This window comes from Nelumbo lutea, chromosome 7, assembly GCF_056320005.1.
Source record: "Nelumbo lutea isolate HS-2025 chromosome 7, American lotus-T2T, whole genome shotgun sequence".
NCBI classification, from domain to species: domain Eukaryota; kingdom Viridiplantae; phylum Streptophyta; class Magnoliopsida; order Proteales; family Nelumbonaceae; genus Nelumbo; species Nelumbo lutea.
The window spans coordinates 20,293,403-20,319,195 of record NC_142690.1 but is presented as its reverse complement, the minus strand read 5'-3'; the positions used below and the strand labels follow the sequence as shown (position 1 = coordinate 20,319,195).

At 35.0% G+C, this 25,793-nt stretch overlaps 1 protein-coding gene across 9 annotated transcripts; it reads left to right on the top strand.

The window, feature by feature from the left end:
- The first annotated feature begins 236 nt into the window (after positions 1 to 236).
- On the top strand, positions 237 to 20,469 carry LOC148845522 (leucine--tRNA ligase, cytoplasmic-like). Of its 9 annotated transcripts, none has more exons than XM_088954624.1 (6): positions 237 to 902; positions 9,943 to 10,070; positions 12,571 to 13,275; positions 13,455 to 16,046; positions 19,659 to 19,700; positions 20,179 to 20,469. In XM_088954624.1, exons 3-5 carry the CDS (start codon positions 12,593 to 12,595, stop codon positions 19,675 to 19,677), a joined length of 3,294 nt encoding a protein of 1,097 aa, XP_088810750.1. In that variant the 5' UTR covers positions 237 to 902; positions 9,943 to 10,070; positions 12,571 to 12,592; the 3' UTR covers positions 19,678 to 19,700; positions 20,179 to 20,469. The 9 variants fall into 9 exon arrangements, with proteins under 9 accessions (XP_088810750.1, XP_088810752.1, XP_088810753.1 ...); XM_088954626.1 differs by having other exon boundaries at positions 430 to 902; positions 20,182 to 20,469; XM_088954627.1 differs by having other exon boundaries at positions 430 to 902; positions 19,807 to 20,469.
- Positions 20,470 to 25,793: the final 5,324 nt, after the last annotated feature.

Here is a 25,793-nt window from a genome sequence, read left to right as displayed (position 1 = left end):
AGGGTGTTGGTGTGGAGTTGGGGAGAAACCTGATGCAAATAGAAGGAGAAACAACAAATGCAATTGTGGATTCAAAAACACCAGATGCCACTCTATAGGTTGCAACCAGTATTCAAGAATGACTGTAGAACGAATTAATTGTAGCCCAATAGACACGGCTTCCGCCCATAGAGTCATAGACACAGAAGCGGAGAGAACCTTGAATTTGAAGCGGCCAACTTTGAAGACTGAGAAGTGAGAACCCATTTTCAGGGGACCCAGAAACATAAAGGGGCCAAGTCCTTCCAACGTTAGTATAAGTACTGGGAAAGTCCTTCCAAATTCAGAAATACCATCTAAAAAGAGAATTTGTAACTATTGTAATAAGAAGCTTGATGGGGAATCAAAAAATGGAACTAAACATTTGCATAGGTGCCCAAGGTACGCTTCATGCTCTGTAAGATACAAGGTACGCTTCAGATTCTTTCTCTTTTGGCAAATCCTTCTGGTTCTGGGGCTTCTTGGTTCTTTCGACCTGTTTTAGTGCTTTAACCGGTGTTCAGCCTGCAAAAATCTCATTGATGAAAAACAAGCACAGAACTGGGGGACCTGTTTAAGCGGTTGAACCACGATCAGTTCGAACCGTTTAAGCGGTTCATAGAACGGGGGGACAAAACTGGAATTCCGATAAGTCTTTAGTGAGGGTGCTAAACCCTAAAACTTAGCAAAAGAGGTGAGAGAGGAAGGAGAAAGAAAAGAACTAAAGAGGGGATAAGAGGCCGCTCTGAGAATCTTTTTTTCTGATCAGTGCAACTCGGAGAATCTTTGCTTACACTGATTCAAATCTTGACGTAAATCATCTTCTCCACACTCTGAAGAAGCGTTTCAGTTGCAGGTTGAATGAGGAGCTCTCTACATCGTGGGTTAGTTCTTTTTTCTTTAAATTTTGTTTTCAGAAACTTGCTTGTGTGGTTACATGTAAGAAATTCTTGCTATTTTGTTTTTTTTTTTCCGGTTTTTTCTTTCATGTTTTTCAAGGATAAATGCTTGAAACTGAGTGGTAAATTGACTTCAAAACCAGATTTCCATCTCACCAAAGTAATACGTAATTCAATTTCCCTACCAAAAGTATAAAATAAGATAAAAGAACGAAGAACATGTAGAAATGCCGTAGTAATCGTAATAGAACTCAAAGACCATGTTCTCCATGCTGTACACAATTACTTTGGGAGGTAGGTATAGAGAAAATTATAAATATACACTGAGTCATACATTTTCGTTTGATAACAGCAAAAAAGGGTTAAATAGCGTTATGTCAAACAGAAACTAAGAAGCTAGTGGACTTTCGGTGGAAGAATCCAAGTCTCAATCTGGATGTCAAATTCCCAATTTTATGTAATAAGTACATGAACATAAATTGATACTTGCCCTTTTTTGTGTTTCTATCACAAGGAAAAAAAATACCAATTACAAAATCTTTCACCTATAATGCTTTTCTTTTTTGATCAATACCTATCATGCTTTTCTTGTAGTTCGTTTGTTATCAATACTTCAAAAGCAAAGCTCTTCATTTGAACTGAATCATAATATGAATACACACTGAATCATAAATACCATAGTTTTTAAGACGCCAAGACAAAGCTAGGCAATAGGGTGTATTTAGATTAAAAACATGTTTTTAGATTAAAAATACACACTAAATCATAAATACCATGTTTTTATATTAAAAAAATCAGTCCTAGAACTAGAGTAGCTCCTTAGATTTCATAATAACAAGCAGTAATCTTTAACTAATAATTACCATAATCCTCATGAAATAAGTATAAATCCCATTTGGTAATGTTGTTCATTCATTCATCCTAATAATATATCTTTTTAAAAAGCAATTAAAACTATAAAATCATTATTTTTGTGTGAAAATTAAGAATTAAGAATGTAAATCCCATTCGAGGGGCGTGGGACAAAGGCGGCTCGTAGAATTAAGAATGTATTACGTCACATTAGCTACTTGAAGTAATGTAATTGAGAAAAAAAAAAGAGATTGTGGGTTTTATATGCTTGAAAATGTTTTATATGTTTGATTTTATTTTTAAATTCTCATTTGAATATGCTTTACATATTATGTTTCTGTATTTTAATTTTAGATAATAGGTTTTTTTAAAACATTTATTTTAAAATTTAAGTTTGTATTTTTATAATATTATGTTTTATAATTTTTTTTTAATTTTTGTGCCTTGCTTAAAAAGGCGCGTGCCACGCCTTGACTCTTGCTCCTCAGGCGCAAATTGACCCCTGTGCCTTTTTTGCGCCCTGCGCTTATAGAAAATCAACATATTTATGAGAAGAAAAATAAGAAAGGAAAGAAAGCATACAAAGCATAAGGGCTGAGCCCTTGTTTTGGTCCTAGGAAGAAGGAGGTGATGATGAAGAAAAGGGCCTATTGACTGTTCTTGTGTGTTAATAGGATAAAATCTTCAAGTTATTTCTTACTTGTGTATTTGGGTTTTAAAGTATTAAAGTGTTGAAGACTATGTCACTGACTTGTGTCGATTGAATTGAACCCAAACAAATAAGAAAATAATAAAAGAAACTAGTATAAGAATAATAATATTGTTACTATAAACCAGTGTTTAGAAAACCGGACTAGATTGGCTGGTTGGATTGGTTGAACCGTGACCCGGGACCTTGGCCGGTTCAGTCATACCCCAATAACCGCACTTGATAAAGAACTGGTGAAAACCTGCTGACTGGCCGGTTTGACTGGAAAACCAGTGAACTGGTCCTGTTTTGTGAAACTGTCCAGGTCCTTTGCAATTGAAATTTTAAAATGTTTTTAGTAAGACTTGAACCCATGACCCCATGACCCCATGACCTCTAATTTCTATATATTGCTTGATTACCATTAGTCCACCTTTTTTCTTGTGTTAATTAATGACTCTTTATTGTACATATTACTTTATTATACACGTATTTTAAAGAAAATGTAATTTAAGAGACTTGGACCCTAGTCATTTGCTTTAAAAACTAAGGAACTTGCCATCTAACTACCATATTTAAATATATTACAAGTTATAAAATATATTATATATAGTATTTATATGACTCATAGTATATGTATGTATATCCACCACGTCATCATGGTCCGACCCTAGTTGAACCTCTGACCCGTGAACCTCTCTCTTCTCTGGTTCTATGCCCGGTCCGGTTTTCTGAACATTGCTATAAACCCAATATGAATAATTTAGTTAATTAATATCTATTCTACTACTATTAATAACATGAAATAATAATATAAAATATTATGTGGTGTCTTGCATATAAATATGTAAGCGTTTGGGCGGAGCAATCCTCAAAGAGCACCTTATCACCTAGGCATTGCCTTGAGGACTATGATAAATAACAAAACTTCATTTCCATTAGAAATTCATATCAGTGCCAGTAGTATTTGAAGAGCAACATCTAACATAAACAATATTATTTATCATTGCTGATGGTGTAGACATGAACTCATCAATCTATTGTCCAGTTAACAGCTCAAACCAGTTTGACATTTTAGACCTTCAAGCATCTAGGATAAAACACATGATACTTTGGCATTTTCAGTGTTCATAGGATATAAGAACTAAGGCGACTGAATTTTTGTTTCAAAAATAACTGTGTCCAAAGTCCATATTGAGACAATTTAGTTGTGCTAATAGCAGGAGTGCTTGGTCAGAACTATTATAAAAGCATAATACCATCTTGACAGATATTATGTTATTGAGAACTAGAATGTAATTATTTCATTTCACATGACATAAAAATTATAAACTCCTTAATTGTATGACCTCAGCATCACATCAATGACTAACATCCATGTCAAGCAACCTGCATCAATGATTTATACTATTCTATCACAGAAAAAATATTAAAGGAAGGAAAAACTAAATTAACATGAGCAGATAATTATAATCTTTATGGACTTGTAGGAATTCAAGCTCAAAATGAGGAAAATCATCACAAACAATAAGAATAGAATTGGTCCAGATCCCAACATTAGCAGATAAGAGATTAAGAGCTTCACCATCAAATCCATTCAAAACATGTTCCATCACACATTGCCAATCTATGATCAATTAATCAAGTCACAAACAAAGATAAATTGTATATTTTATTTCTACTGATACATGAAACTTGAAAACATATTGAAATTGCAGTAAAAATGTAACAAAGGGATCAGCAAATCAAGTTCCTTCTCTAGATAAATCAAAATCTTTGAAACAAAAAAAGGGATGAGTTCTGTAGAGATGCATCAGATCTGCAACTTTAGATTCAGTCATGAAGTTGCTATCCATATCAATAACAACAGAATATAGAAATGAAACCCAGGCTACATGAAAAGTAGCTTTTCAATCACTAAATGGGTGAAAAACATTCTAAAGATGCATAGAAGAGACTAGTTGAAGAAAAAGATGGAAGAGTAGCTTGGAAACCAGGTGACAATGGAGAAGGGGTTTATCTGGGAGGAGATAGAGAGCAAAATGCCAGATGAATTGGTGGTGGGAATAGGCTGAAAAGGAAAAAGAAATGAAAGGCTTCTAGCTCTTGTGGGAAAATCCTATGCCTAGTTGTAGGGGTGCAAGTTGGGCTGGGTTAGGTCAGGTTTATTGAACTCCCAACCCTAATTTATTCACCTCGTTTGCTTTTAGGCAGTTATTTAAAAGGCATGCCTAGGCGCACAGACGAGGCACATTTTAGGGTAGGCGCCTCGCCCAGGTCCTAGGCGCAGCCCATTCAAAAGGCGCACACCTGGTGCGCCTTGCGCCTTAGCCCAGGCGTGCGCCTTTTGAAAATTTGCCGCTTTTTCCTTTTTTTTGAGTCTGGCGGCACCAGAGCTTCAAGAACCCCCTATTTAGTAATATTGTCCATTCATTCATCCTAATAAAATATCTTGTTAAAAGCAATTAAAACTATAAGATTAATATTTTGTGTGAAAACTAAGAATTTAAGACCCTAACGTGGACTTGTTTGGGCTTGCCTCGAGGGGCGTGGCACAAAGGCGGCTTGCAGAATTAGGAATGTAATATGTCACATTAGCTACTTGATGCAATTGAGAAAAAAAGATATTGTGGGTTTTATATGCTTGAAAATGTTTTATATGTTTGATTTCATTTTTAAATTCTCATTTGAATATGCTTTACATATTATATTTATGTATTTTAATTTTAGATAATAGGTTTTTTAAAACATTTATTTTAAAACTTAAGTTTATATTTGTATTAATATTATGTTTTATAATTTTTTGAGTTTTTCGCATTTTTTTGAATTTTTAGCCTTTTTTTTAAATTGTGTGCCTTGCCTCAAAAAGGCATGCGCCTTGCGCTTTTAAAACACTGCTTTTAGGTAAAAAGGATCTTCTCATTTTTTAGACTTTGGATTAGCTAATTAGGGTTAACTAGCTTTAGCATTAGCATTAGTGTACTATACTTATGTTATACTAAAAAAAAATTAGTCCTTAAACTTGAAGATTCTGATGCACATACGTACACAAACATGCACAGACACATATACATTAATTTCAACCCTGACACTAACTGCATGATCTTGAACCCAACCCAAACGAACCAACCTTTTTGTGTTGGGTTTGGCCTAACCTGGCCCAAGTCTCTCATCTATACCTTGTTATGTTTGTTTGATTTAATGCTTCTTTTACAAAAGCTTGGATTTGTAATGGATTGAATTGGGAGATATCTAGTTTGATCTGATGACAGAAATACTTGATAAATTTCATTCTGTTTTAATCTACTTACTTTGTAGGATATCTAACATCCAACTTAATTAGATTTTTTTTTCTGGTTTTGGGTTGGACCAAAATCTATTCCATTGACATTCCTATTAATCTCAGTCTGTTACAGAGCTCATTTTTTAACCTGGACTTTTGTTGTGCAATTAGTTGATGTTTTTTTTATGAATGAAAATAATTTATTAAATCAGAATATAAGGCAATACAGGAAACCCATGAAGAGGCACGAGCTGTTACCCCTTCTAACAAAGTATTGCATCAATTAAGAACTGGATAAGCAGAAATAAACAGAAATAAAATTACATAGCAGCCCAAGACAAATGATCCCTTGAAACCCCTTGCTTAGCTAGTCCATCCGCTAAGGAATTTGCTGATCTTTCTATCCAAAGAGAGGTAACTGTCATATTTCTTGTGAACCAATTGACTTTCCTCAACAAATCTCTATATTGCCACATAGATGAAGCTGGCTTTGTCAGCCATCCCACAACAATTTTAGAGTCTCCTTCAACTATCAAGTGTCGAACTTCTAACCGTTCAGCAATCTGGATGCCTTGTACAGCCGCTAAGATCTCTGCTCTATTTGAGTCTCCTATTCCCACAGGGCCTGAAAACAAAGCTAGGATGTTGCTCTCTCTATCTCTCAGCACCCCTCCTATCCTCGAAGGGCTTGGGTTTCCTTGGCTACTACCATCAAAATTCAGCTTTGGCCAACCTTCAGGCGGAGGCTTCCACACTGCAGCTGCCTTGTCCCTCCTCGTATGGCTAGTGGCTACCGCCTTCCAGTTACTCCAAATGTCATCAAAGGAAAACGTATGAAAGAAGTTCAAAGTTCTCAGCTAATGAATGGCTCTAGTCAATATACAATCCTCAACAGTTTGTAAGCTTCTTCCCTTTTCTTTGAACACCCTAGCATTCCTTTCTTCCCAAACTGTCCACAAGGCTGCTGCTCTAATACATCTCCACATTGTTTTTCCTTTTTTTTTAGGCCACACAAAACAAGAAGGATCGAACAACTGACTTAATTCTGAGGACAGATTCCACCTGCATCAAAACAAAGAAAAGATCTAACTCCAAATAGCACTAGAAAAGGAACAAGATACAAATAAATGGGAGCAATCCTCACCACTAGCCCTGCAAAGTACACAACAGTTAGGGGACAAGCACATAAAGGGTCTTTTCTTCTGCAAGCAATCCAGAGTATTGATCTTTTTATAAAACACCTCCCAACAGAATATTATAATTTTAGGAGGAACAGGTTTGAACCAAATCTCCTTAGCAGGGAAACCCAACTGTCCCATGGAAGGGCAAAGGGAATTAAAAAAGGAAGCACAAGTGAAGCAACCTTTTGGAAGAGGGGACCAAAGTCTCACATCCGAGCGAAGAGGGTCCAGAAAAACACTGCCAAGAAGAGACAACAATTCTGAAGCACTACTAAGTTTAACATCCCTCAAACCTCTCCTAAAATCAAAGTCCCAGCTTAAGGAAGAGGGTGAAGTAATAGAAGGAAGAAAATGAGAAACAGTTTTTTCCTTGTAAAGGGAAAGAGAATAGAGAGTTGGGAATTTGTCCTTAAGGGCAACGGTACCCACCCAAGTATCTTCCCAAAATAAAACAGAGTCACCAGAGTTGACATCATACCTAACCAAGTTGAGAAACTGAGGGAGGACACTCTGAATTGCTTTCCAAGGAGATGCCAACGTAGCTTGATGTGATACCACCCGCATCCCAACCATTTTCCCGTCTGCCATGTATACTAGCTATCACTTCATGCCACAATCTCTCCCTTTTTCTAGGCCACCTCCACAACCACTTCCCTAAGAGAGCTTTATTCCTTTGAGCTAACCTTCCTACTCCCAGTCCACCCTCTTTATTCCTACAAACTATTTCCCAATTGATTAGATGATCTTTCTTTTCCTCCCTAGGCTCCCATAGAAAAGATCTCATTATCCTCTCCAACTTCTTAGCTTCCCTAATAGGAATCCTAAAGATAGAGAGAAAATAAACTGGTAAATTTGCTAGGGTAGCTCTCAATAAAGTTACTCGACCCCCTATGGAAATGTAGTTCTTTTTCCAAGAAGCTAATCTTCTCTCAAACTTATCCAGAATTGGGGTCCAAAATCTACTCTCTTTTGGGTTAGCCCCTAGAGGGAGACCTAGATACTGCAAAGGCCAAGAAGAGATGGGACAACCTAAACAATCAGCCACAGACTGCAAAGTCCTCTCATTCAGATTAGCCCCTACCACAAAACTCTTATCCAGGTTTATCTTCAAATTGGAGGCATTCTCAAAGTGTTGTAACAATCTTTGAGATTTCTCACTTTCCATCTGTCACCCCCTTCACAAAAAAATTATGATATCATCGGCAAATTGCAGGTGGGTTACCCGGACATCGTTCCTTCCAATCCTCCAGCCTCTAACTTCCTATTCCCTATCTGCTTTAGAGATTAATCTACTGAAGGCATCTACAACTAGGGTAAAAAGAAAAGGGGAGAGAGGGTCACCTTGTCTAATGCCTCTACAAGCTGGGAAAAAGTCTTTCACCACCCCATTAACCAAAACGGAGTAATGGCAGGAACTAATACAGCCCTTGACCCAATTGCACCATCTAGCTCCAAACCCACAGCACCCTAGGACCTCTAGTAAAAAACTCCAAATGCAATCAGTTGATGTTCATGTTTTACTATTGTCTTATTGCAAGTTTTGAACATCTTATGATCCCTCAATTTAAGTGTTTGACTTATTTATTTTTCAATTTTGCAAAAGAATAAGTTTATGGAGTTAGTTATTCATGGTGGATAAATTGAAAGATATTCTTTTTATGGATTGAATTGGAAAGACATTTGATATTTCAATTTTTAAGAAGAAAGGAATTGACATGCTTTTATTTATTTAGTTATTTAATTATTTACTTTTTACTTTGTATTTTATGTATGAACAGATACAATAGATATCAGAAATCATAGTTTGGAAGTATTTAGTGATTATTTAGTGATGAAGAAATTGAATTAGGAAATGCTTATTTTGTGGTTTTGGGTCATACTTTATGGTATAAATAGACGACTTTTGGTGGGCATGGATTTGTTTAATTATTCATGCTTATTGGCTAAAAGAAGTTGGGTGGCGATGACCCAGTAGCTAGGATCATCACTCCGGTTATGGAGGCATGGGATCAAAACCCATGTAGCTGCAGGATCTCCATGGTAAATTGAAAGATATTCTTTTTATGGATTGAATTGGAAAGACATTTGATATTTCAATTTTTAAGAAGAAAGGAATTGACATGCTTTTATTTATTTAGTTATTTAATTATTTACTTTTTACTTTGTATTTTATGTATGAACAGATACAATAGATATCAGAAATCATAGTTTGGAAGTATTTAGTGATTATTTAGTGATGAAGAAATTGAATTAGGAAATGCTTATTTTGTGGTTTTGGGTCATACTTTATGGTATAAATAGACGACTTTTGGTGGGCATGGATTTGTTTAATTATTCATGCTTATTGGCTAAAAGAAGTTGGGTGGCGATGACCCAGTAGCTAGGATCATCACTCCGGTTATGGAGGCATGGGATCAAAATCCATGTAGCTGCAGGATCTCCATGGTAAGGTTGGTGGATCTCATGTGCTCCCTATTCTGTCCCCACTCGATCCCTCTATAATGTAATACACAATACCAAAAGAAAATAAAAAAGAAAAAAAGGTGGGTTATTTGGCTCCAAAGTAGTATATGTACGGAAGTGGCTACTTATTTTGTATCCTTTTTTATGGTTTAAGTGAACTTCTAAGAAGTGTTATGGTGATGTAAATGACTATGTATGGCTGCTGCCACAATGTGAAAGAAATTGAATCATTTGGTTGGAATTGTGGAAATTCTTTTTCACTAGGTGGTTTTCCCCTTCTTATGGCCTACATTGATGAAAGAGTTTTGGATGTCTTAAATTATTTATGCCTGTTAGCCAGATTCAAAGAAGTTTAATTGTGAACAGAAGGAATTATGAAGTGTTTCATTTTTCTTATCTTTTCTGTTTGTTCTTTTTCTTTATGTTACATTTTTTTTTAAATAAAAATAGAACTTTTCGTGGATGGATATCTTTCCTTTTGTGTCTATCTTATTCCTTCAAGTTTTCCCTAAAGATTTATGATGGATTAATTGTTGTAGAGAACCTTTTTTCTTGAAGGTGATTTTGTGAGGGAATGCTGTCGGCCTGATTTAGGAGTGTTACTCCCTCGCTTCTCATATCTTCAGACAAAATTTGCAATCTAGGGTCTTGAGAAATGTTCCATACAGATTAGTGCCTAATTCAAGGTAACTGCAAAGAACACCTTTTTTAGTTTATGCTGTTGGGTTAAATAGTTAGAAATAAAGGTTGCAGTATTTCTGTTGAATCTGATGTGCCAATATTTACTTATCTCCTGATGTGTCTATATTTTGGGGAACCAATGTTGTTGCTTTTAGACCATCTGACAATTACTTGACAGTTACTTTCCACCACTAGATCTCTGTAGTTAAGAGATTTTCCTGGTCTGTTGTCTCATGCATTCAAAACTGCTAATGGTTCACCCCTTGATCAATTGCTACAACCTCTTGCTCAAGAAAAAAATATCTGGGATATAGCCCAAATGACTACTTTTAGAAGCTCTACCTATACTTAAGTTTCTTGGATTGCTCATACTACATCTATCAAAGTTTAATTTGATGACACTAGGACCTCTACCTATACTTTCTCCTTTCTTTTGTTATGCCATAGTCCAATTGATCAAAATTGGAATTACCTGGTGAAGGGGATGGGATTCAGCACTGTAGAGGTCTGCCTGAAAGACAACAGATGGCAAGGTGATGGTGGTTTTGAGTAGTAGAGAGTTTCAGAGGGAGTCTTTGGAGGTTGAAGAAGGCACTCACAGGGACTCAAGAAGTCTGGGGAGGCCAAAGGTGTGGATCCCCTTGGGATGCGATGGGGTTAGGTGTCAATTTATCTATATGAGATAGACGTGTTAGGTGTGTTCTATTGAGAGGTTTAACATGATAATGTGATGCGATGTGTGTGATTCCCATCACATTCTAGTCTGTGAGTTGCAATCGATTAAATTTGTGTTGTTACTCCATTGTCCTATATCGCCTTGCACGCTGGCAGTGTGCACTAATTGCATGGTCTTACACCTGGTTCCCACAGGAAATTTCTCATGATTCTCTCCATCCTTTTTGTTATGAAAAATTAGAATTTTGAACATAAAAAGGTAGTAAATAGGCAGGTTGGTATGAGAGAGGGAAAAAGAGAGAAAAATTCCTGGCAACAAACTAGCTATTTAAATTAATATAATGAATTACTTATAAAAACTACTAGAATTCACTAAAGCAAGCTTTATTTCATAAAATTAACTCGTTTAAAATTGCTATTACAATGACTATTTATAGTTCACCATAAGAAATCGGATGCCTCTTTATAGATCCAATTTGGACTAGAAAACTGACCAAATCAATTTTTAATTGCTTTAGAACCAAAACAAACCCATGAATAGCCCATGGAGATATTCAAGTAAGGACTCTTCTCCATCAACTCTAATAACTAATTACTAATCCAACTAAAACTAACTCAATGTAAAGGCAGTGATAATTATTAGAAATAGGAAATTACGATTTTAGTATGATTATTAAATAGTAATTATGAGAATTATTATAAATATGAAGATTGTAAGTTATCATAAATAGTAATTTCAAAATAGCAGTAAATTTCTAGAAAACTAAAAATCCTATTCTTAAGATGCCTATAATTAAATAAATAAAAAAAACTCAAAAATACAAACATCCTGTCATGCAAAAATTCTAAGCCCTTGTTTGGTATCAGTTATTTAAGTACTTAAAATAAATGGTGGGACCACACAATAAGTGGCAAATAAGCACTTATTCGCATTTGGAAAAAAGGGAGTGAATAAGTGCTTATTTTCAAAATAAGTACTTAAAAAAAATCAGCCCAGGGGCTGCTTATTTTGAGCACTTAGTCAATAAGCACTTCTTCCATTTTTTTTGGGACAAAACTGTCCCTGTCGGTTTTTCAAAATCCTGTGGAGCGTTTTCTCCATTTAAGCTCAAACATAACCGGCGGCTGCGACATGCAACTCCAGGTTGAAAAATCATTCCAGGTATGTAAATCTTCCTTCCCTCTTTTCTCCACTTTTTGCTCTGTTTTGGGCAACTTTCATGGCTACAATTGTCATTTCCACAAATATAAGTACTTATTGGTTAAGCGGCTCACCGAACACTGTAACCCAATTAAGTACTTATGAAATAAACACTTATTTCTCAAATCACATATTCGCCAAACATAGCCTAAGATTGTTCTAGGAATTGGATAACTTTCTCCATGGATTCTTTCCTTGCTTCAGTATCCACATCGTGTTAGTTTGGTTGTCTTCTGATGCTCATCGAATTTTCTATTGAAATGTTGATATTCAATATTTGATGAAAAAAATGCATGGTCTTTGGAAATTAATTCTATGAAGTAATTATTCTAGATCTTATCCAGTTGTATTACAATTTATGTTTTTGTACTCTTCTCCTAATTAATAACTTTGTCTTGACTTGTAAGAGAAACTTAATGTTTCTTTGATTTTCCTGACTATTTTCTTGCAAAATTTGTACTAGTATATGTTTTCTTCTGCCATTTGTTTGGTTATTTTCCTTGTGGTTCTCTTTGAACTTGGATTGTAAAAGAAATTCCCTTAAACCAGTTTACCTATTTGCTATGTTTCTGCTGTCTTGCATTAGTAACTCACCTGTCTACTATGCATAATTGGTCTACTTGTTACAGTTTCTGTCAACTTACTAGGGAGATGGCATCAAATAATGAGGTTGGGAAGAGTTTTGCGAGGAGGGATCGGTTGCTTGAGATAGAGGCTAAGGTTCGAACATGGTGGGAGGAAAAAGATGTATTTAGAGCTGAGTCCCATGAAAGAGCTCCCAAACCTGGTGAAAAGTTTTTTGGGAACTTTCCATACCCCTATATGAATGGGTATCTGCATCTAGGGCATGCATTCTCACTGTCTAAGCTTGAGTTTGCTGCAGCATATCATAGGCTAAGAGGTGCTAATGTTCTACTGCCCTTTGCCTTCCATTGCACTGGGATGCCCATCAAGGCCTCAGCTGATAAACTTGCCAGAGAGATACAAAAGTTTGGGGACCCACCGGCATTTCCTTCTGCTATAGAAGAGCTCAGTATTAGCACTGAACCGGAACCCGAGGAGCAAAATGGAGGGGGACAGACTTTACCTGATAAGTTCAAGAGCAAGAAGTCCAAGGCAGCTTCAAAAGCAGGTCGAGACAAGTTTCAGTGGGAAATCATGAGGAGTTATGGCCTATCTGACAGTGAAATTTCCAAGTTCCAAGATCCATATTACTGGCTAACCTATTTCCCACCTTTAGCTAAGGAAGATCTGAAAGCTTTTGGGTTGGGATGTGATTGGAGACGGTCTTTCATCACAACTGATATGAACCCATTCTATGATTCTTTTGTTAGGTGAGCTTTGTTGTCTGATGTGGTGGGGATCATAATGTGGGCTTAGCTAGGATAGACAAACTGCCTCCCATCCCCCCTCCCCCCAAAAAAAATAAATAAGAAATAAAAAAAAGTGCACACACACACATGCTTATTTCCTCTTGTAAATTCTTGTTACTGATAAGGAGAACTTTTGACAGGTGGCAGATGAGGAAGTTGAAGGAAATGGGAAAGATCGTCAAGGATATGAGATACACAATCTATTCTCCCTTAGATGGCCAGCCATGTGCAGACCATGACAGGGCATCAGGTGAAGGGGTTCAGCCACAAGACTATACTCTGATTAAAATGGAGGTAGTGCCACCTTTCCCTTCTAAGTTGAAAGCTTTGGAAGGGAGGAGAGTGTTCCTGGCTGCTGCCACATTGAGACCTGAAACCATGTATGGACAAACAAACTCATGGGTGTTGCCTGATGGGAAGTATGGAGCCTATGAAATAAATGACACAGATGTATTTATTGTTACTGAGAGAGCAGCCCTTAACCTTGCTTACCAGAATTTATCTCGGATTCCAGAGAAGCCAACCTGCTTGGTTGAGCTATCTGGTAATGATCTGATTGGGTTGCCTTTGAAATCCCCTCTCTCACTTAATGAGATTATATACTCTCTTCCCATGTTGACAATTCTAACTGACAAGGGCACAGGGATTGTGACCAGTGTGCCCAGTGACTCCCCTGACGATTACATGGCTCTACATGATTTGAAGTCGAAACCAGCTCTCAGGGCCAAGTTCAATGTGAAGGATGAGTGGGTCATGCCTTTCGAGGTCATTCCTATCATCAACATCCCAGAGTTTGGGGATAAATCTGCTGAGAAGGTATGCATTGATCTGAAGATCAAAAGCCAAAATGAGAAAGATAAGCTTGCAGAAGCAAAGAGGTTAACCTACTTGAGAGGATTCACTGAGGGAACAATGCTAGTTGGAGAATATGTGGGGATGAAAGTGCAGGAAGCAAAGCCATTGATCAGGAACAGACTTGTACAGATTGGCCAGGCTGTTATGTATAGTGAGCCTGAGAAGAAGGTTATGTCAAGATCAGGTGATGAGTGTGTTGTGGCTCTGACGGATCAGTGGTACATCACATATGGAGAACCAGAATGGAAGAAAAAGGCTGAGGAGTGCCTCTCTAACATGAAGCTCTTCTCTGATGAGACAAGGCATGGTTTCCAGCATACATTGAGTTGGTTGAATCAGTGGGCTTGTTCACGGTCTTTTGGGCTGGGAACTCGTCTTCCTTGGGATGATCAATTCCTAGTTGAATCCTTATCTGATTCCACACTTTACATGGCTTATTATACCATTGCTCATTTGTTACAGAATGGAGACATGTATGGGTCAGATATGTCCTTGGTAAAGCCAGAGCAGATGACAGATGAAGTATGGAATTACGTTTTCTGTGGTGGGCCATATCCAAAATCATCGGATATCCCTACATCTCTTCTTAGCAAAATGAAGCAGGAGTTTGAGTACTGGTACCCATTTGATCTGCGGGTGTCTGGTAAAGACCTCATCCAGAATCATCTTACATTCTGCATCTATAATCACACTGCACTTCTACCCAAACAGCATTGGCCCCTTGGTTTCAGATGCAATGGGCACATCATGCTTAACTCTGAGAAGATGTCCAAGTCAACTGGGAATTTTAGGACTCTACATCAGGCTATTGAGGAGTTTTCTGCTGATGCTACACGATTTGCTCTGGCTGATGCTGGGGATGGAATGGATGATGCAAACTTTGTCTTTGAAACAGCAAATGCTGCAATCCTGCGACTTACAAAAGAGATATCATGGATGGAGGAGGTTCTGGCTGTGGAGAGCTCTTTGAGAACAGGTCCTCCATCCACTTATGCTGATCGAGTGTTTGCTAATGAGATAAACATTGCAGTCAAAATGACAGAGCAACATTACAGTGAGTACATGTTTCGGGAAGCTCTTAAGACAGGCTTTTATGATCTCCAGGCTGCTAGAGATGAGTATAGGTTCTCATGTGGTGTTGGGGGTATGAATCGTGAGTTACTGCTGTGGTTCATGGATGTTCAGACACGGCTTATTACCCCAATTTGTCCACACTATGCAGAATATATCTGGAAGGAGCTCTTGAAGAAGGATGGGTTTGTTGTGAAGGCAGGCTGGCCAACAGGTGACTTACCTGACCTTACACTCAAAAGTGCCAATAAGTATCTGCAAGACTCAATAGTATCTATGAGGAAGTTGCTCCAGAAACAAGTGTCAGGTTCAAAGAAACCTAACAAAAAGGGTGCTGCAGTTCCTCCTCCCACTGAAGAAAACAAGCCATCAGTAGGCTTGATATATGTGAATGAGCAATATGACGGTTGGAAAAGAGTATGCTTAGAGATACTCCAAAGCAAGTTTGACAGGGAGACTCACTCCTTTGCACCTGACCAAGAAATATTGGAGGCATTGCAAAGGAGTGTAATTGGACAGGAGACAAACTTTAAGCAGATTCAGAAGCTTTGTATGCCATTTTTAAGGTTCAAGAAGGATGAAGTGCTTTCTGTTGGAGTTCATGCCTTGGATCTGAGGCTACCCTTCGGTGAAATTGATGTCCTTGAGGAGAATTTGGACTTAATCAAGAGGCAGTTGGGTCTTGATCATGTAGAAGTTTTGTCTGCTATTGACCCTGATGCTGTCAGGAAAGCTGGACCCCATGTGTCGTTGTTAAATCAGAATCCTCCTTCCCCTGGGAACCCAACGGCAATATTTTTAACCAAGTAGGACCTTCATCATTAAACCATATTTATTCATGCTTAGTCATATCAGTTTTTATCAGGTTCATCATTTTTAGCATTTGATATATTTTGAGAATGTACATTTGTTCATCTGCCACTTTTGTTTGTTGTCTCTTGTCTTTTGATCAATCTCATTTCATTTTCTTTGGGTATTATTCTTCTGCTCTAGTGGATGCATGGGTATTGTTTCAAACAATGAAGCAAATGCTTGTTTTGGTGGAAATTTGACTATTCTATATGATTAGTGTCTTACAGTGTTTTAAAAGGCGTGGGATGCGTACGCCTGGATGCGTGCCTCCAGGTGAGGCGCTCGCAAATGCTTGTTTTTCTTCATGAGGCGTGCTAGAGGCATACACCTCATGTGCCTCATGCACATCTTATATAAAAAGACAAAAAAAAAGAAAAAAGAAAAAAAGGGGAAAGGTAAGGAAAGGAAAAGAAAAGAAAGGGAAGGAAAAGAAAAAGAAAGAGAAGAAAAAAAGAGAAGGAAATGGAAGAGAAGAAAAAATAAGGGGAAAGAAAGTGGTCTGCTTTAAGAAACTCTTATCCAATTTGAGAATTTTCTTTGTATTCTTTCTATGCTTTTTTTCTGTGTCCGAACTTCAATGTTAGATTGATTCATTGCCACGTCTCCTAAGTTTTAAAATGCTTCCTTTCTGTGTGGCTTGTTTTAAATACCTTACTTGAAATTGATTTATTTGCATTATTTAAGACCATATATAGAATTTATTTTCCATCATATGTTGATAAAGAGGCATTGTATATGGAATATTTGACTTACAAGTCAAGCACCCAAGCTTGATTATATCATCTTAGACTTTAGTGTACTAGTTGTAAATTCTATTGTTTTAGGTACATATGTGATAGATATGGATTAAAAAGGGTAGAATCATTGTTCTATGTATATTTAGCCTTATAGCATATGCATACCTATATTTAATTTTTTGACAAGTTTGTAAAAAATAGAATAAATCTTACAATTTACGATACAATTCAACTTTCTATACGCTTTACGGTACAATTATGATTTTCAGAACATTACTTCAAAGACTTTTGAAAGGAAAAAGGAATTATAGAACATTTCCAGTTAAAGAGAAGGGTGGGAATGAAGTGGCAGAAAAGAGGATGATGATTCAAGTGACAGAGTTTGAATTGGATGAAACTCATGTAATTGAAAAATTGGTGGATTTGGAAAAGGCTGTAAATTTAGAAGTTGTATGCAAACCGTTGGGCTTGTTTGGTCCTAGGTGATGAGGATTGTGTCAAAAGAGGATGATGAAGACAATGATGATGATTCAAGTGACATAGAGTTTGAATTGGATGAAACTCATGTAATTGAAAAATTGGTGGATTTGGAAAAGGCTGTAAATTTGGAAGTTGTATGCAAACCGTTGGGCTTGCTTGGTCCTAGGTGATGAGGATTGTGTCAGGTTCAAAAAATTGGAAAAGAAATACCCTTTTCCTATTACTGAAACTGCTGCAAATATGGTCACTCAGATCTGGAAGTAATTTGTGATGACCATAACCCATTAGCTTTAACTAGAGAGGTCAAAAAGAGCATCCAATTCAAGCATATATTTTGAGAAGCATTTGGTGTTAGAATTGGAAAAAAAATCAATGAAGAACTAACGGATGTGAAAAAGCTGAGAGAGATTTCACTTGCAGTTAGAAGATTAGAAGGAAGTAGTACTGAGATGTCTTGGTCTCAAATGTCTTTGCTAGATTGAAAAAAGGTCTATTTGGGGATGGGCCAAGCAAGAAGTCATTGAAACGTATTCACTGGTTCTTTGTTGCTTTTGTGTGATGCGGTGTTGGTTTTGTTCATTTGGGGATTGATTGTAATTTTGGCTTTTGACATCCTTAGATTTTACTCAGGGCAAGGCAGTGATTTAAAAGGCTTGCCTAGGCGCTCAGGTGATGCGCATTTTAAGGTATGTGCCTCGCCCAGGCCCCAGGTGCAGCACTTTCAAAAGGCGAGTGCTTGGTGTGCCTAGTTGTGCGCCTGGTTCACCTAGTGGCTCGCTTGACAAAGCTCCAATAATCCCCCATTTGCTAATGTTGTTCATTCATTCATCCTAATAAAATATCTTCTTGAAAGGCAATTAAGTTATAAAATCATTTTTTGTGCAAGGATTAAGAATTTAAGACCCTAACATGGACTTCTTTGGGCTTGCTTTGAGGGGTTTGATGCAAAGACGGCTTGTAGAATCAAGAATGCAAGATGTTTTACAATGATACTTTACCTTTTATTAAAAAAAAAAGTATGCAAGATGTTTTACACCACATTAGCTATTTAAAGTAATGCAATTGAAGAAAAAAAGAGATCGTGGGTTTTACTGCTTGAAAATCTTTTATATGTTTGGTTTTATTTTTAAATTTTAATTTGAATACGTTTTACATGTTATGTTTACGTATTTTAATTTTAGATAATAGGTTTTCAAAACTTTTATTTTAAAATTTAAGTTTATATCTTATTATTAATATTATGTTTAATATAATATTTTTAATTTTTTTAATGTTTTGATTTTTTTGGCATTTCTTTTGTATTTTTGCACCTTGCTTCAAAAAGGTGTGTGCCTTGCGCTTTGGGTGCAGATTGCCCCTTGTGCTTTTAAAATACTGGGGCAAGTGGGTTGTGGTTGTTTTTTATCTGTTGTAGGTAGTACTTTATTATCTGTTGTAGGTAGTAGTACTTTATGACTTCTTACTTTTCTTGTCACCTTATATGATTCTCTTTTTCTTATAAATAAATTTTATTTTATTACCAAAAAAACCATTTTCTAGAGCCATGAAACTTATTGGCCCAAAATCCATTCACCTGCTCTCAAAAAATTGCCTCGTGGTGAAATACTAGGGCTTAGGACCAACAATGGAGCCCACACAAAGCATTTAACCAACAGTTCAGGGAATCCCCCAACTCATTTCCCAAGTAGCTTGCTATGTTCTCTGTCTTTTATGGAAGGAAAAATAGCAGCTTATTACCTATTCTTCTAGTTCTGTATGACGAAAACAAGTTTACCCTATTCCTAGGTCTATTTTTCCTGCCATTATCTTTACTCCTAGTACCTTCTCAGACTGGGTTGTATCTATCCTTCTTGCATCAACATCTGACCTCTAACTTATTATTGTTTGCTTCTGCATCCTTCAATCCTTGGACCCATCAAGTGAAGCTTGGGTCTTGCAATTCCAATCTCTGCTTCCTTCCCACAGCCATGTCCCATCTGAGCCCCTATCTTAGTGCAGCCAGGAGATTTAACGGCAACTGCAAATTCTTTTGAGATTTAACAGAGATTTAGCTGTATGGCCACTGGCTCTACCATTCTGGAAACAAAATCTATAATTTGTCTAAAACCACCATTCACACAGTTGAGTTTTCAGCTCTTCAACAAATACCCGAGGAAAAAGAAAAAAGGGCTACCCCCGTTTTGTAGCCCTTCAAAAGATATCGAGAAAGAACAAAAAAAAGGGCATTTGCTACTTGGTCACTGGCTTGTTTCACATTCTGAATGTGGTGATATATGAAATTTTTTGTTGAATTAATTTAATTATTTAACAAAAGTAATCTATTTTTTTTTCTTTTTTGTTGATTTACAGGTTAAATGGTGATTTGTGATGTTTTGCTGCATACGCTTGAAGGTACTAGATTCATTCAAGTATTCTTAAGCTTTTAATTCAAAGTAAACATCTGGATACTTTATCTGTATCTAGGAATTATATATTTGTTTGCCTTTGTTGGTTATAGGCAAACACAATGTCAACTCTCAACAACGAAGCAGCTTCACTTTGGATTAAGTAGATACATGCATATTGGTTCTTGTCAAGGCTCAAAGTATTGATATGTACGATATGTATCGGTGCTTTTTGGGCCCTGCCGATATGCAAAATTACAAGTATTTCATGTATCTTAAGTGTTTAAGCAATGCCAAAAAGCCTTGAATAAACGTGGCCTGAATGGTATTTATTAAAATTTTATAAAAACACCTGTATCAACTGTTAGAATCGCTTGATACTTGAAAAAAAATGTATCGAGTATATCAATACTTTGAACTACGGTTTTTGTCTTTGTTACATAAAGAAAATGTCTAATTTCTTTCTTGTCTGACATGTTATGCAGCAGAATAAGCAGGGATAGGAGAGAAGCTATACAAAACTGCTCCTTGAAGTGTGTTCTCAATGATTTCTGTTAGTTGTTCATGCAATATACCTTTATTGGAGAGGATGAAAAAGAGAACTCTTCATGTTACCTAGGTTTTTGTTCATATATTATTTTTGTATGTTTGTTACTTTTTTTTTTCTCATTAGTTACAAGGTTGTTCTCATTTTTCTAAACTCATTTTTTTTTCTTTGATACAAGAAGAATGAGGAGAAATTAAAGGCATCAGGGCAGCTCCCAAATTACCAGAAATCTTCATTGTTCTAAAAAAAAAAATCCTTGAAAACTCAAAGTTCTAGCAAATATTATAAAAATTCCAAAATATAATAGGAGGAAAGTACTTGGGAGCTCCGATAATCAAAGATGGTGTTCGAAAGGACACTTTTAAGGAATGTCTAGATCATAGTTGACAAGGTGACGCCTAGGCAACAAGGCGCCCTTGGAGGCTCACCTTGCCCAGTCGCCTATCAGTTTTGTGCAGTGGGTTATAAAATATTTTTAGATTTTTAATTTTTTGACATTATAATTATAAAATAAATATTATTAAATTAGAATATTCATTTTATGTGTTTATATATTAATTTTTTTTTATTATTTTATTATTTTGTTAGGTTTAATCAATGCAAACATTGCTAACTGCTGTATTGAACTCATGGTTCACAGTATCGGTACATCTCCTTGTATTAGCAGAGGTGTATTGGTACTTATAACAATGCTCTTCCTATTTTTTTTTTATTTCTTTGGTTTTTAATTTTTTTAAATAAATATATATATATTTAAAAAATGGGTCCTGTAAAGAGGTATCAAGACCCCAAAGATACAATACAATACACCCGATACGGGGTGTATCATATCGAAATTTTGATCCTTGATCGAACCCACAAATTTCAAAATCTGACCCTATAAGTAAGGGAAGAACTTAAAATTTGGTCCAATCAACACATTTTCTTCTTCCACGTCTTCTTCTTCCGTCTTTTCTTTTCTTCTTTCCTATAACAAAAGTAGGGATTCAACCTCTATATTTTTTTGAATTTTCTTTGTTTTGTTGTTTTTCTTCTCATAAAATGTTGATTTTCTAGATTTAAACATGAAAATTATATTTTTCTTATGAAAATTATAAATAATTATTAAGGAAAGATGGTTATGGAACCTAGGGAATTACCCTAGGATCTAGGGTTTTACTTAAAAAAAATCCATCGCCTAGGTGACAAGGCACCCCCCTGTTGCGTAGCCTTGCCTTGGCGCCTTGAAAACTATGGTCTAGGTAGAATTAGAGAAAAGCTGGAGGGGTGCAGCAGCAAATCATTATCAATAGGCAGAAGAATTGCAATGTTAAAAGCACTAATAGGGAATACGTCCCAGTATCAAATGAGTTATTTGAATTTCCCAAGCAAACTCAAAGAAGAGGATAAATTTTAGAAAAAGTTCTTTTGGGGTCATAAAAAATGTAAAGACCCATTTCACCTTAAAAAAATGGAATGAAGTGTGTATGTGTAAATGAAACGGAGGGTTTGGTATTAGAAGAAAGGATCTTATTAACTTGGCTAATCCATAGAAATTAGGGTGGAGAATTCTCAGAGAACAACTTTTGGGTCCAAGTTAAGAAGAAAATATATATATAAAAAATGATGACAAATTCAATTCAAAAATCCCAAGATCTTCCCAGGCCTGGTATGGAATTTGTCATGAGAGAATATTAAAATAGATGCTTAAATTGAAAAATTGGTAACAGAAAATCTTGTAGGTTATGGATGGATAATTGGGTCACAAATGCTCCTATGAGAGAAGTTATCACCTTTCAAATTTCAAAATGGGATGAGAATTGTAAAATGGGGGAAATATTAAACAAAGAATCAAATAATTGGGAGACATAAGAAAGACAATTATTTGTGAAGGAAATTGCTCAATAAATTATTTCTCTTTATATTCTATCGGAGAACAAGAAAATAATTTGTCCTAAAATTAAAATGTTCCTATATTCGGCATTAAGTATTAAGCTCCCAACAAAAAAAGAAAAGATAATTCCATAGAGGGATTTAATTGTGACCTTGATCGTCCTTGTGGAGAAAGTGAAGATACTGATCATGTTATATAATTATATTAGCGGGGTTCCGTGCGATGCACGGGATTTATTAAGCAAAAGATAAATAATAAAAATGGTCATTTACTAAAATACCCTGATAGTTTCATGGATTTACTAAAATCTATCATATAGTATAATTAGCATTTTACTAAAACACCACTTATAATTTGCAAACGATTTAATCAATATTCCATTAGATGATAGTGGAAAATGATAGTTTTGGCCATAATGTTCATTTAAATAAATTTAATCAAAAGAAAATAGAAATAAAAATACTACTTTTAATAATTCTTTATAATACAAAAATAACAATAATTAATTTCAGTTAGGTTTATTCATCAAACTTATGAAACTAACCAACCCGGTTAACTCGACTCGAGTTGGTCGGTTCTCTAGTATTTTATGTCGACTTTGGTTTAGAAAATTCTCAATTCAACCAAGTTGGATCAGTTTCACTTTGGACATTTGTAAATCGACCAAAATCGAATGACCTAACAATGGATATATATTAACATTTTATATTTTAAATATTTTTAATATGAAAAAGTGAGAAATTTCCCATATTTTTTAGTCTAAAATGTTTTATTTCATAAATCTAATTTTTAAATTTATTTTTTAATAATTGCACTATAATTTTTAAAATTAAATTAAATTTTTAATTTGTAATTTTAAATATTTTGAACCGACTAACCTTTTGTGAAAATCGACCCAAACTGATACAACTTGGGTGGGTTGGTTTTCACAAAAGGCAAGTCGGTTTCAGTTGACCAACTCCCCAAGCTGACCAGGTCAATTTGATTGGCCAAATAGCCTATGGTCGGACCAAACCAACTTATGAACACACATAATTTTAGCTAAATTAATAGTCTCATCTTCGATAGATAACAATAGTTTAATCTCCAATAATTATTGAAAATTTATAGCAAAAATACACAATAATTTAATATATTGATAATGAAAGAATTCAATAATTACAAAATTACAAAAATACAGTAAATACTAAAAATATATTAACTTAGTCAATAAATAATATAATCTCAAATAATAGTTTAATCTCTAATAAATATTAATTAATCAATAAGTTATAACAAAAATACAATAAATACAATAAGTATAATAAATTAAGTTAAAAAAAATCAATAATAGTAGTTTAATCTCCAATAATTATTGAAAGTTTTCTATTAAATAACAAAACAAAATAAATTTATACATAACCATTGAAAATACCTTTATAACAAAAAAAATAAATAATTATAAAATACAATAAATATTAGTTTTAGTATATATAATTATATAATAAATACAGATTAAGGGTTTAAAATTATTATTAATAAATATTAATTTTTTTGAAAGTTATTTTCTTGAATTACTACTTGATATAAGTGAAATTAGTTATTTACAACATTATATAAAAATAGTAAATTATTATAATTTCAATATTATGTTATAACTATTTTTCTTCTTTGAAGAATTTTTTTTTAAATTATTTTAACTATTTAAAATCTAGTTATGATAAATAATTAAATAATCTATAAAATATTTAAAGTTTTTTGTTATTTAAATTTTATTTATTTAAATCTATTACATATTATTAAATATTTAAAAAACATTTAAATTGATAATCTGAAAAAACATAATATAAATTGTTAGTACATAATTTCGTGATATATTTTGTAAAAATATAAAATTATTTTTTTATGATTTTAATAATTATTTTAAAGTTATTATATAATTTTGTTAAAATACTTAAATAATTCTTAAATTTTTTAATCTAAACTTTCTTTAGTTAGATATAGATAAAAAGTAGGAGAGAGGATAAATAGGAATTAGATATAATTTAGGAGAGAAATTCTCTACTAAATTAGAGATAATTTTGGAGAAAGTGGGGAGATAGTTTAGGAGAAATTTTAGAAAAGATTATTTATGTTTTGGGAAAGTGCATCTCATTGGTTGTTTCAAAAATGTTAAGAAATAAAATATATATATGTGTGTTTAATGTAACTGATACTCTTTAACCATCAAGTAAAAAGTACATTTGATAAGTAAACTTGAGTAAATTGGGCCAAGAAAGATGAACTTAACGATCAACGATAAATAACTTATATAAGTTACTTTTGGACAAGTCGTCTAGAAAGCTAAGTACCTAACAACAGTCCGAATGCCACTTCAGTTCCCTACCATTTTTTTCTTCAGTTCCCCTTTTCCTTTTTTTACTTGGTTTTGTTTTTACTTATTAAAATACTTTTCATATATTGTTTAGTGTAGTGAATAATGATGTCTAATGATTTGGCTCCCTTGGATAAAGCCATGAAATACAATCTTCATGGACAAAAACCAATGCTGAATCTGCCAAGAAACACAATCCGCTGTGAAGGTGAAGCCCAATTATTTGTACAAATAAATTCATCTTATCGTAGAGAAACATGGAGGTACAACAGAGGTTCCCTAGCTCGTTCTGTAGCCTGTTCACTGACATAGCACCTAGAATCTGCAACTTGAACTTACAACACTCTCGATAGAGGAGCCCTACACAAAAGTAAAAACAAAAAACTCAACAGAGAGAGAGGCAAACAAAGTGATTAACTGTTTATAAGAAGCCATGATTAGGGGGATTTTCTTATTTTCTATAGTATCCAAGAGAAAGTAGCTCCACATTGTCAAAGGTCAATAACAAGACTTCGGTACCCGCCTCAAATGCTTCAATCTCAAAATCTGGCCATTTCCCCAACGCATGACTCATCTCTCTCTCTCTCTCTATTATCTCATATGGGATTTTTCCAGCAAAATCAGACCACCTTCAAACCTCATCGTAGACCTCTTGTAGCAGCAATTCTCCACTCATGTGCAGTGGCAGTTTCCCCCATGTGTTGCATCTTGATTTACAGTAATGACTATATTTGGAGTCCAAGCACTCTATAATACAGTCTAAAAGAAAACTCCTAAGTAGGAAACCTTCTTTGGCTTCCTTGAAACTCAGATTGCAACTGTAACTTCTCCAAAAGGTATCGGCAAGAGCATCCAACTTGTCAAGCAGGGGGGCCTGTGAGGGGGACCAAACTGCAGATCGGCTTGAAAATGAAATCATCAAGAAATTTTTGCCTTCTAAGCAACTACATGATCAGTTGATCTACTTAACCTTCTCCCTTAATAAACCCAAACACAGTTTTATCGATTTTATTAGTAAAATATTTAATATTATAAAAGGGATTATCAGAGGCCCCAAGGAATAGATACTTCAGCACCATTTAAAGCCAGAACACATAAACAAAGAATCCTATTCTATGAATAATGAATATTCCTTTAATCCTATGCACGCATAACAGCTTCCAAATATAGCACAAATCTGTGTCTCTGATGTTCCACAACACAATTTCTTATCGTTAGATAATAGAACAAAGCCAATAGAACAACAACTATTACAAAAGCCCCATCTGGATGATAAAAGAATTCTTATCCAACTCTTTTGCCATACAAGATAGTACTACCCATGGAA

Excerpts from the sequence above, each read along its gene's own strand:
- LOC148845522 (XM_088954621.1), top strand. The coding sequence starts at position 880 with ATGAGGAGCTCTCTACATCGTGG. Across the intron at positions 903-12,570 it reads AGGAGCTCTCTACATCGTGG|TTTCTGTCAACTTACTAGGG; the intron begins GTTAGTTCTTTT and ends TACTTGTTACAG. Across the intron at positions 13,276-13,454 it reads TTCTATGATTCTTTTGTTAG|GTGGCAGATGAGGAAGTTGA; the intron begins GTGAGCTTTGTT and ends AACTTTTGACAG.